We start from the raw sequence: 13,022 nt of genomic DNA, 5'->3' as shown, positions 1-13,022 counted from the left end.
ACGGCTTCCATAGACTTACTCACTCCACCTGAGCCATGTACCCCTACCTTCTACCTATTTCTCAAAATCCACAAAGAGAACCACCCTGGCCGTCCCATTGTAGCAGGCTTCAAAGCCCAAACCGAACGTATCTCAGCTCTGGTAGACCAGCACCTACAACCTATCACCCGCAGACTCCCATCCTACATCAAAGACACAAACCACTTCCTAGAACGCCTCAAATCCATTCCCACTCCTCTCCCACCTGAAACCTTTCTTGTCACCATAGATGCTACATCCCTTTACACAAACATCCCACATATCCATGGTCTCTCTGCCCTTGAGCACTACCTCTCCCAACGCCCACCCGAAGATCTTCCAAAAACCTCGTTCCTTATCACACTTACCAACTTCATCCTCACCCATAATTACTTCACTTTTGAGGGCCAGACCTACAAACAAATCAGGAGAACGGCCATGGCAACCAGGATGGCTCCGTCCTATGCCAACCTCTTCATGGGCCGCATGGAGGAGGCTTTCCTGAAGACCCAACAGCTGCTTTCCCTGGCCTGGTATAGGTTTATAGATGACATCTTTGTGGTCTGGACTCATGGTGAAGAAACACTCCTTAATTTCCTCCATAACCTCAACTCCTTTTCGAATCTGAATTTCACCTGGTCCTTCTCCAAAACCCAAGCCACCTTCCTGGATGTTGACCTTCATCTTGTTGAAGCTCACATCCACACCTCTGTCCATATCAAACCCACAAACAAACAACAGTACCTTCACTTTGATAGCTGCCATCCTTTCCACATCAAACACTCCCTTCCCTACAGCCTAGGTATCCGCGGCAAACGTATCTGCTCCAGTGACGAATCCCTCAACAATTACACCAATAACCTGATCAGTGCTTTCCTCTCCCGCAACTATCCTGCAGACCTTGTCCACAAACAGATTTCCCGAGCAATACATTCCTCCCCATCCAACAACAACGTTCCTGCCCCCAGACCACACAGAAGCATCCCCCTTGTCACCCAATATTATCCTGGCCTCAAAAACATCAACAAATTACTCCACCAGGGATATGACTTTCTCAAGTCAACCCCTGAAATGAGATCATCCCTTGACAAAATTCTCCCCACACCACCCAGAGTTGCCTTTCGTCGCCCCCCTAACCTCCATAACATCCTTCTTAAACCCTACAATATTCCCAGACTACCTTCTCTACCCAGCGGTTCCTACCCCTGTAACCGACCCCGCTGCAAAACCTGTCCCATGCATCCCCCCACAACCACCTACTCCAGCCCCGCTACTGGTAAAACATACACAATTCAAGGCAGGGCTACATGTGAAACTACACATGTCATTTATCAACTGACATGCCTGCACTGCACAGCCTTTTACATCGGCATGACAACAACTAAACTTGCTGAGCGCATGAATGGACACAGACGAACTGTCCGCCTAGGAGATGCCCAATACCCAGTAGCGGAGCATGCCCTCCAGCATAATTCTAGGGACCTAGGAACCTGCTACACTGTACGTGCCATTTGGCTTCCCCCACCCAACACCAGTCCCTCTGAACTGCGGAGATGGGAACTTGCACTCCAACACATCCTTTCATCCCGCCATCCCCCTGGACTGAACCTACGTTAAACAACCTCACTCCCATTCACTCTTCAGTCTTCTTCTCTTTCCCTTTCCTCTTTAGCCATTCACGCATCTTCTCATCCTACATAGCTGTGTTTATCTTTATACTATACACCTCTTTACTTCTGTATGCATCCTCTTTGGTTTGAAGCTGGCACAGTACTTACAGTAGAATATCTTCGACTTCCCTCTGACAACCATGCCTCCATCCTTGCTACCCTCCCTGTTTTCCTTTCCCTGTTGCTTCATAACCTGGGTTGTGAGTAACTGAATCCACTTTCCCTTCTTCCCTTTCTTTCCCCTCTCTCCTCCCTGACGAAGGAACAAAGTTCCGAAAGCTAGGAACGTAAATTTTCAGTTCTGTTTTATGTGTATCTATCGGCTGTACTGAGCTGAGGTAAGTACTGGCCAGCCCCTCTATCTCTTTGTTAGTATTTGTTAAAATAATAATTAGTCAAAATTTATCTTTAGTTGAGTTGTGCAGCTAACTTCCAGGGTAAAATTGTTCAAAATCAGCAAACTCTTTGGTCTTAGAGGAGACTACTGTAATGGTTATGTTTTCAGGCCAAAAGAATTTTTTTGAAAATTTTAGAAATATTGTGCACTAAGCCATCAAGGGACCATGCTGGGGAGTCATGAACCAAGGCAGGAATGGGCAGCTCCAGCAACATGCAAACAGTCTGTCACTGGCAGAGAGATATCAAGAGAGTTTCAAATAGCCCATTCTAAAGTACCTATGGAGTACTCATAATGTTAAATTTAATACTGACAGAAAGAAGGTAAAGGTAGATCCTATTCTACAATTGTGCATATGAAATAAAAGTTATTTTCTAAACCAAATAAAGGTTAAATATATGAAAGTAGAAAAGGCCAGAAAACTGACGAATGAGAGTGACACTTGACAGGCAAAGGCTTGGAGGAAACATAACTTCCTAACATTGGGAAAAACATATTAACTTCAGGGACTTGCTGGGACATTATCTAATAATGATCATTAATGGTGAAATGCCTTTTCAACATACTCTCATGGGGCCACAGCAGAAGCGTCCACGTCGCGACCCTGGGAGGACTACTTGTAGTCCTGCTGATTCTGCTACCACCAAGCCATTACAAGGAAGAACAAAATGCATGACGACTCTCATCATCGGTCCTTCTTAAGACCACGTTTGACTATCATCTCCATAAATGTGGAGGGATTATCACCTGCCAAACAGGATATACTGGCTGATTTGTGCAGATCGAATGAATGTCACGTCCTATGCCTACAGGAAACGCACCAAGGACCAAACAGCAATAGACCTAAAATTGCGGGCATGAAACTGGCAATCGAATAGCCTGACGATCAATACGGAAGTGCAATTTTCATACGAGAGGGAGTAGCCTACGACGGGTTTCAACTTTCAGACAAAAACAACATTGAACATCTCAGAGTTGAACTAATCATATGACAATAACATCAATATATAAACCTCCAAATACGCCATTCGAATATGACCTGCCGCACAATATTCCGCTTCCCATGGGCAGTATTGTAATGGGTTGACTTCAATAGTCACCATACATGCTGGGGATACAATGAATCTAATGAAGATGGACTCAAGGTGGAGACATGGGCAGATGCTGAATCACTCTGTCTCATACACGACGCCAAACTCCCCCCATCTTTTAACAGTGGCAGGTGGCAAAGGGGATAGAACCCTGACCTCGTCTTCGTCAGCCAGAACTTGGTAACTGAGTGCCTGAAAGATGTCCTGGGTCCTATTCCACACTCCCAACATAGACCCATCAAACTCACAGTTACTTCAGCAGTGGTGCCAGTGCGGATTCCATTTCGACGAAGATTTAATTTGAAGAGGGCAAACTGGGAAGGTTTCGCAATTGGAATCAACAAAAAGCTGCAAACTCTAGAACCAACACCCAGCAACTACGATAAGTTCATAGAAATCGTCCAGAATGTACCAAGAAAGTCTGTCCCTAGGGGCTGCAGAACGGAGTTTGTACCGGGCCTAACAAAAGACAGCCGGCAACTATACGATGCATATAAGGAAAAGTATGAGGAGAACCCATTCTCTGAAGAAATTCTTGAACTTGCAAATGCACTTACTGACCAGATAATCGAGAAGTGCTTAGAAGAATGGCAACATCTAACTGAAAGTGTAGACATGAAACATTCTAGCCGGATTGCCTGGAAGACAATTAAGAAGCTAAATAATGATCCTAAGCAGCAAACGGAAGCACCAAGAGTAACAGCCAACCAAATAGCGCACCAACTCGTTCTTAATGGGAAAAACAAAGACTCCAGCAAAAACCATCCCAATAAGAAGTGGCGAAACTGACACAAACTACTACAGCCATCCATTTACCATCGAAGAGCTAGGCTCTGCACTTAAATCTCTGAAACCTGGCAAAGCAGCAGGGCTAGACGACCTTAGGAATGAACAGATCCTTAAATTTGGTGAGTACACGAAAAACTGGATGCTCCTACTTTTCAATACCTGTATCTGGCTAAACAACATCCCGAAAATCTGGAGAAAGGGCAAGGTCATAGCCATTCCAAAACCCGGCAAACCATTGGACGAGCCAAAATATTTCAGACCGGTAACATTACTTTGCTGCTTGTACAAGGTGTTCGAGCGCGTGCTGCTGAATCGACTTGTGCCTAATATTGATCATCAGATAATTCCAGAACAGGTGGGGTTTCGCCCTGGGAAAATTTGCACTGGACATGTCTTGAATCTTACCCAGTTTATAGAGCATGGGTACGAGAACCGTCTAATTACTGGAGCCGTACTTGTCGACCTCTCATCCGCATTCGACACTGTAAATCACAAACTGCTGCTCACTAAAATATACGCTATGACTAATGATTTCAGGCTGATACAAATTATATCAACTCTTCTCAGCAACAGACGGTTCATCGTAAACCTAGGAGGGAAGCGAAGCCAATTGCGTATCCAGAAAAATGGACTACCCCAAGGCAGTGTCCTCGCACCCACTCTTTTCAACATATATGTGAATGATCAACCAGTTGCACCAGGGACTAGGAGCTTTGCTTATGCAGATGATCTTGCAATAGCCATGCAGGGTCGGAACTTTAACGACATAGAAATTAGCCTTACGAATGCCCTCAACAGTCTAACGCCATACTACGAAGCCAACTGCCTACACCTGAATGCAGCAAAAACATTATCCTGCCTATTCCACCTTCGAAACTGAGACGCCAAACATACCCTAAACATCATGTGGAACAACCAACGGATTGCGTTCAGCAGCACTCCTTGTTATTTAGGCGTTACCCTTGATCGCACACTTACTTACAGACATCATGTAGACAAGGTCAGGGGCAAACTATCAACAAGAAACAACCTTCTGAGTAAGCTCATCTCCACAAAATGGGGTGCCGACCCACATACTTTACGTACGTTGGCACTTGCACTCTGCTACTTGGTTGCTGAATACGCTGCCCCAGTTTGGGAAAGATCAGCGCATGCGAAACGAGTGGATCCTCTGCTGAACGATGCCTGTCGCATAATCACAGGATGCCTAAGACCCACCCCGGTTAGCCAACTTTATTTGCTTAGTGGCATAGCTCCACCCAACATCAGACGAGCTATAGCAAGCGAAGCAGAGTGCCTCAAGCAGCTGCGCGACCAGCGCCATCCTCTCTTCGGACAAAACCCTCCACACACATGTCTAAAATCAAGACGGAGTTTCCTCACCTCAGTTCAACCGATCAAAACCTCAAAACAAAAGGCCAGATTGTCAAAATGGAAAGCAACACTGCCTATGGGAGACCAGGCACCTCTAATCTCACCCAACGAACAATTGGCCTCTGGAAATGAACTAAAATGGCCATTATGGAGAACCCTCAACCACCTACGAACTGGGGTGGGCAGATGCAATGTAAACATGTGTAAATGGGGATACCGAGACGGGATGGACACGTGCCAGTGCGGACAGACCCAAACAATGGACCACCTCCTGGAATGCAGCAACATGGGGGAAGTGTGCAGGAAAGAAGATCTGGCAAACGCTACGGCAGTGACAGTTAAATGCGCTGAATTTTGGCGCGACGTGATATGATATATATACTATGCTTGTCTTTATATTGTAATGTGACTCCCCATTTTGGGTTTGTTTTACTTATACATATGTGTATTGTATTTGTATTTGTGTGTATATGTAATATGTGGGTTGTCTATGGCTTGGACACGATTAAATAAATAAATAAATAACATACTCTCTAACTCTCTCTCTCTCTCTCTCTCTCTCTCTCTCTCTCTCTCTCTCTCTCTCTCTCTCTCTCTCTTTCTCTCACTCCAGTGAATGGTATGTTGCACAATATCTATAGTACTGATGAATCATAAAAATATATATTAGTTTGAATAATAAGTTCAGACTTGTATGCTCTTTGGGAGTGTTGTCTCACTGTTTGAACATGGAATCTGGTGCAGAATGACAGCATTTCTGCAAGGCAAGACAACCATAGCTGTGGTACTTGCTGATTTGGACAGTTCATTCCATGCAGCTTCATTCCTGCTTGGAGATGCATTATGTGCCATAGAGCAATGAATACCTTGCAAATTTGCATAATGTCATGGGAACCAGAGAAGTTGAACTGACATTCAGATTTGAGAGCTCTGTCATTCATGTCATGCACATGTATTAGCATGAATTGTTACAAAGTGTTTCCTGGTTTAAGCAAAAGAAGTGAATATATGAGGTCTGGAGACAGGTCAAGATCACTGAGTAGTGCTCTAGAACTGAGAAAACATTTCAGTTATCAGTGTAGAAGAAGACAATTATCAAAATAAAGAGATTGATGGTCAGATTTAATAATTAACAGTGAGCATGCCATTTTATCTAAGTACATTCATACTTCACACAAGGGAACATTTCAAAAACACCACACACACACACACACACACACACACACACACACACACATCGTAATCCAATTAGTTGATAAAAGAATGAAAAAATGTAGACTTCAGTGTTCAAACGTTTTAGTTAAAGTGTATTTGACCATCATAGGTAGAAATGAAAGGAACAAGCAAGGAAGAATGAAACAAGCAAATAATCTCACTAAATACAGGTCCAGAAACCAATGATTTCCCTATTACAACATATTCACAAGTATAATCATGTCAATGTTACAACACTGTTAGTGTCTGTTTGGTTCCTGGATCTATGCTTATTAGGATTACTTGCTTGTTTCATTGCCATTTACTTCCCCATTTTATTTGTATCTAAAATAGAGTGTGTGTGTGTGTGTGTGTGTGTGTGTGTTTTATTATTTCCTGTTGCACAGTTGTGATCATGGTACTGATAAAGTTCCCCATTTTATTTGTATCTAAAATAGATGGTGTGTGTGTGTGTGTGTGTGTGTGTGTGTGTGTGTGTGTGTGTTTTATTATTTCCTGTTGCACAGTTGTGATCATGGTACTGATAAAGAAGATATCTTTCACTATTAATCCACATAGAAATTAGCTGCATATTTACATTAAAAGATGTTTATGCTGCAAACTATACCTGGCCTACAGATGGATAGTCGAAGACCAGACTATGTGTGTATTCTCCATTCTCCATATAGCAGCGACCATCATGTGGCTCCACAATGCCAGCTAACTGAAATAAATTAATTTAATTTATCAACCAACCATCCTAATTTAAGGACTTGATAAAAGAATGAAAGAATGTGAGGTTTAATATTAAAATGTTCTGTTTAGAATGCAATTAATTTCCAGGTAGTATGATATTTTCCCTGAAAAGAATTCTCCTTAAGAAAGCAATATACAAATTATGAAAAGATACTAAACTGTAAAAATATGTATAAGTTTTCAATTTTTTTCTTTATAGAGTGATACTGCATTATTATTGAGTGTATATATTATAACTATTTTCACATGAACTAAGTATCTTTCAGTATGATTAATGCTTCAGAAGGCGGAACTGCTTACCTTTCCATCACCAGCAAAATGGAAAGGAGCATCAGATGAATATACAAGAAGATGTCGGGCTTTCTCACGCCATCCAATTTCCTCTGTACACACCATGGCCTGCATAATGGCATCAAATCCTCCTTCTGGGCTGTCCAAGTTCCCTGAGACTTTTGCATTTCCCACTTCTATCTAAATAATTCAGTATTGAAAACAGAACAATGTTTGTATGGTTGTACTAATGCAATAATGGAAAATTTACCAATTAATGAAAGAAAAACATTCATTTATCTATGGCAAAGGTATTGAATAGTGCATAAACACACAATTATTTGCAAAACCTACAAATGCTCCTATTTCTACTCAGAAGCATAAGGGAAGTACCGTAGTGTGTGTGTGTGTGTGTGTGTGTGTGTGTGTGTGTGTGTGTGTGTGTGTGGAGAGAGAGAGAGAGAGAGAGAGAGAGAGAGAGAGAGAGCGGTGGGGGGGGGGGGGGGGGGGAGAGAGAGAGAGAGAGAGAGAGAGAGAGAGAGAGACAAAGAGAGAGAGAGAGAGAGAGAGAAACATAATGTTTTATCTGTATGGTAAATGGTTGTGTTTCTTTATGCCATTGCTTTGGACAGCTGTTGTGTTATAGATATGAAATCTACTTAGACAAGAAACATTACAAAAGATGAATCTCAAGTCTAGCAAGCAAGTCAAAATTGTCTCTTACATAAACAATACAGTTTGTAATAGAACTGATCAGTGACTTATTTGCATTATATTTTGCATTTGTCAATACACATAAGCAAACTGAGTACTTCATACATACAAATACTCAGGATACCCGATGTACTTGGAGAACCAGACCACTTTATACACAGATATTTTTCCCAAATTATAAAAATATTTGCTTCTTTTCTTTTATCAATAAACAAATCTTAAATGTATTATATACATTCTACTGCAGAAGCATTAAGATAGAAAATGTGGTGTCATCCAAAGAGTGAGGTGCCAAAGCAAGGTTGGTACCTCATGATACAATTGTAAGAAAAGATAGTTGCTGCAAGCCACATTGATCAATAAACTACACCCACAAATTTCACTACACTGCCACAATGGATCTTCTACTTACAGCCTAGTACAATACCACTCAGCCTCAGTTTGTAATTTCGAATAAGACAGCAGCACATCTAGCAGGCTAGCTGTGTGATTTATGCATTATGCAGAACACTATAAAAAGTTATTGTTAAACATAGTGAGAGACATGTATTTTGCCTGTATAAGTGGTATGTTTATGTTAAGAGACAGTTATGAATACTCATGATGTTCCTGTGACAGTGGATTGAACAAAGTTAAGCAATTCATCTTATCTATGTTGTAATAAACTGATATAATATTTTATGCTTTATAGTATCCAGTTGGTCTCCTCCCAAAGAATAGTAAGGAACCTACAATTGTAGCAACAATTGTGAGACTTTATGTATCTCTGTTGTTCAGAGAGCACAATATGCTCAGTCTAAAATTAATGCTACAGTTCAGAGCTAAGACAAACAGTAAACATAGAGGTGGAAACTTTCAGACTTGTGGTACACAGACATATACTACAGAATACTGTGAGGAAGACAAGTCCTTAGTGCTTTTCAAGGCTGCCATTGTCAAGATGCAGAATTTTCCATTGTGGAAAGCAAATTCATATTCAAACAATGTTTTACAAGGAATGCCAGACTTGAGCAACAATTGAGTCCATGAGGGTGCACAACCACAGCATAGCTATCAAAAAGTGCATTCTGTATTGGTGAGGCCATTAAAGCCAGCACAAACAAAGGCTTTCACTTTTGCATCACAGTACTCTTCTGCTGTAGCACACAGACAGGAGAACAAACTTTTTTTTCAATTAGGAGTGGCTCAAAGACCAAATAAATTGCAATTAGATACTTGTGCATCTGTGTGTGTAACAGGATTGGTAGCCCACAGCTTCAGGAGCCTATTTCCATTTTGTCTGCATACAACAAACACAAAATTCCAGTACCTGGTATGTGCATTTTGCCAGCTATTTTTCATGGAGTTGCGAAATGTGTATCATTTCATGTTCTCAGTTCTAGAAACAGATACAGGAAGTGCATTTTACTGTTAAAGACAATGCACAACCATTATTTTTTCATGCAAGGTGTGTCCCTCATGCAAAACATGAGCAGGTTGCTCAGTAACTGCAAAAATGGAAAGACAGTGGTGTTAACTAACCCATTTCTGCGTCAATGGGCAGTGCCCTTGGTAATTCTCAAAAAGCCATCAGGAGGTTTACATCTGTGTGCTCACTTTTAAGAGAACAGTAAATGCATAAACCATGATGAATCTTTTCCTCTCCCATGGCCAGAGGAATTAATGGATAGACTGGAACAGGAAAAATTCTTTTCCAAGACTGTTTTACATGAGGCCTTCTTTCAGTTACCATTGGGTGAACAGTTCATGCAATATTTTGTGATAAACACTCACCTATGTTCACTGCAGTTTCAGTGACTACTGCTCAGAAATGCTTCAGCACCTACTATTTTTCAACAGCTCCTGGAATAATGAACAGGAAAAGTTGCTTCCTGTACAAAATATTTGTACATAGTTGACATGGGTCATAAAACAGCTAAACATTGTCAAATGTAGACTGCTTGTTTCAGGTTCTTCCTGCAGCTAGCTTAAACAAAGAAAAGTACTCCTTCTTCCAAGAAGAACTTGACTATTTAGGACATGTAATAAATGCACAGGGAATTTGTCCTGTTATTTCACATTTGTCTTCAATTAGAGACCTGCCAGCACCCTGTAATATTAAAGTGATACAAGATGTCATGGGGAAGCTTAATCAATATACCAAAGCCATTTAAAAATGCTGCGCAAGTTGCTGCCATGCTGAACTGGCTGTGCTGGGAAAACATTCCTTTTTTGTGGTCCTAAGAATGTCAGGACACATTTCAGCACTTAAAAGACATGTTATTAAGTCAGTATTTGATACTTTATCATCCAGCTAAGCCTGTTGCATTAGCTGTGGATGTATCTTCTTATGGAATTGGAGCTGTGCTCTCCCACAGAATCAATTCTTCTGAATGGCCCACTCCTTTTGCCTTGTAAACTCTTAACACAGTGCACTGTGGTTATAGAAAGCTTGTAAAAGATGTGCTCATCATTATCTAAGACAGGCCCCAAAGACTGGTACTCTTCCACTCCACTCCACCACAATTTACCCTCCTGGGGAAGTTTCTTCATTGGTGGGACAAAGAATAGTGCTCTTCATCAAGTCTACAAAACAGACATCACCAGTTTCACCACCTCATACTCTAAAAAATGATCCCTAACCCATACTATGGAATGGCAATGGAAAGTGTATTGCAGTTACCTAGTTTGATGTCTGAAGAGGAACAGAAAAAAAGGAAACTTAAGGCTAACAAGATCATACAGCCAATTAATCAAAGGATTCAGAGATAACTGCTCCTTTCTGTAGCATGAGAATGGTTTCTACTTAACATAAAGTACAACACTAAAAGATATTCACACAATCAATGCCATATATTTTAAAAAATGTCTTTCCCTACAAAACTCATTCAAGCACAGCTATCTACTCCCCAAGAAGATAGAAACCATCCCCAGGTGCGGTTAGAAAAGAACAGAAAAAAAATTCCTCTACAAAACTCAACATCTTGCTGCACAAAACTAAAAAAAAATTCTTAAATTTACTTTCTTTCCCCTATAATCCAAAGAAAAATTCATACTCTTCAAATCATTGGTAGGTTAGGTACAGTGTTTATCATTTCAGTATCGTTGGACTAGATATTGTGGCTACTGGATAAGGCATCTATAGAGACCAAGGAAAGGTGTAGGCTTCATTCAGTCTTATTGCTAACCATAGTAATAACACTTCTGGTAATTCACACTATCAAGCCTGCAATATTACAACAGACATTTCACAGAGTAAGTGAGACCTTAGAAGCCCCTCACACAAGGATAGCAAGAACAAAACCTTCAACACCATGGAAAATGTCTCTTGTCCCAGAGCTGTTACTCAAATTCACACTTAAAACACACACTACTTCTCACCAGTTGGGTAAAAACCCTTTCAGAAAAATTTACAAATAAATCAACCAATTCACTGCCTAACCTACCATTGTACATTAAGCTTTCCTATGAACCTTGGCATCAATGTACACAATACAGTAAGTATACATTAAATACTGGCCCTTTGCTGAGGCATACGCTAACAAAATACTTCCTCACTATTCAACCATTGGGATAGCAACTCCAGAATATCCCTTCATTATCATGAACTGTGCCTCTGTACCTCGATACAGAATCACATTTAAGTAACAATAACCTTTTTATGAGACAGACTGTAACACTTTACCCAAGGGCCCAGTAAGTTGTTAGAAGCTTTGCAATATATTTCTTATACCACAAATTCAGTTACAAATGGCCTCAAATCTTGAATGTTTATACATCCCTTTATCTTTACCAATCCCTGCATCAGTCAATACTATTGCATTCGGGTGTGGCATTTTAGTTACTAGAAATGGTCCCTCACACAATGGATACAATTTGCTTATAGCTTTCTGACCCATGCCTGGAATTCTTTGAACTGTTTGGCAGTGAACTGTGTTCCTCTAAATCACTGCAGTAAAGTTCCTCTAGTCCAGGTCAAATGTTACTTTGTAAACTGTCCCATGAAATATTTGTATCACATGTGGCACTGTTTGTGAAATATCCTCGGTGCCATTGTTGACATGGTGAGGAAATGTGGCAAACAATGGCAGCATTATCAAGTACCCAAATGGTGCAGCAGATTTGCACAAAATCATGACACAGTTAAGTAGATGGGGTCACCACTGTAAGAAATGCAATACCAGCAGAAGTTCACAAGGAATAAATAGTACATGGAATGTGGTAGACAAATCCTTACTTTATTTGCTGGACAGAATTACTTCATGGTCTACACCAATCAGAGGTTTGACACATATTAAACCATCACAGATTTTATTGTTCACTCTACACACAGGGCAGTGATGTTTCATTTGTCAGTCAGAGGTGATGTATAGTCATTATGTTGCCACAAACTGATAAAGAATGTGAAACAATACATCATGTATCAAGGTGAAAATGACTTATGATGGATGCCCCATGCACTCTACAATTTTTACTATTCTGACTATTCTGTCTTAGCAAAATTGAATCATAATAATGTGTAATTTTTAATTTCTTGTGTATATATTTTGACCATTTGCTGAACTCTTCAATTTGAATTCCCATAGTGTGTTTTTACAAGTGTCTAGATAGCAGGAATTTTCTTCTGCATAGGATCATGTGTTGACTTACATTAATAATTTTGAGAGAATATTTGTTTAAAATGTATTTCAATCTTTAAACTATACATTGTATGTTTTACTTTAATAGACTAGTAATGTTACCAGAAAGTAATTTAATGATGTTTCTTTA

At 40.5% G+C, this 13,022-nt stretch overlaps 1 protein-coding gene across 1 annotated transcript in view; it reads right to left on the bottom strand.

Moving 5' to 3' along the window:
- LOC124776259 (integrin beta-PS-like) overlaps positions 1–13,022 on the bottom strand; it is a 255,767-nt gene that overhangs the window by 156,088 nt on the left and 86,657 nt on the right. Inside the window, exons 5-6 of the mRNA XM_047251151.1 lie at positions 7,590–7,760; positions 7,162–7,257 (exon numbers count right to left, since the gene is read on the bottom strand). Coding sequence (XP_047107107.1) covers positions 7,162–7,257; positions 7,590–7,760 — 267 coding nt within the window. The remainder of the gene's footprint in view (positions 1–7,161; positions 7,258–7,589; positions 7,761–13,022) is intronic.

This window comes from Schistocerca piceifrons, chromosome 2 (genome assembly GCF_021461385.2).
Source record: "Schistocerca piceifrons isolate TAMUIC-IGC-003096 chromosome 2, iqSchPice1.1, whole genome shotgun sequence".
Classification (NCBI taxonomy): Eukaryota; Metazoa; Arthropoda; class Insecta; order Orthoptera; family Acrididae; genus Schistocerca; species Schistocerca piceifrons.
Note: the sequence above shows the minus strand (reverse complement) of the source record. Positions and strands in the feature narration are given on the sequence as shown.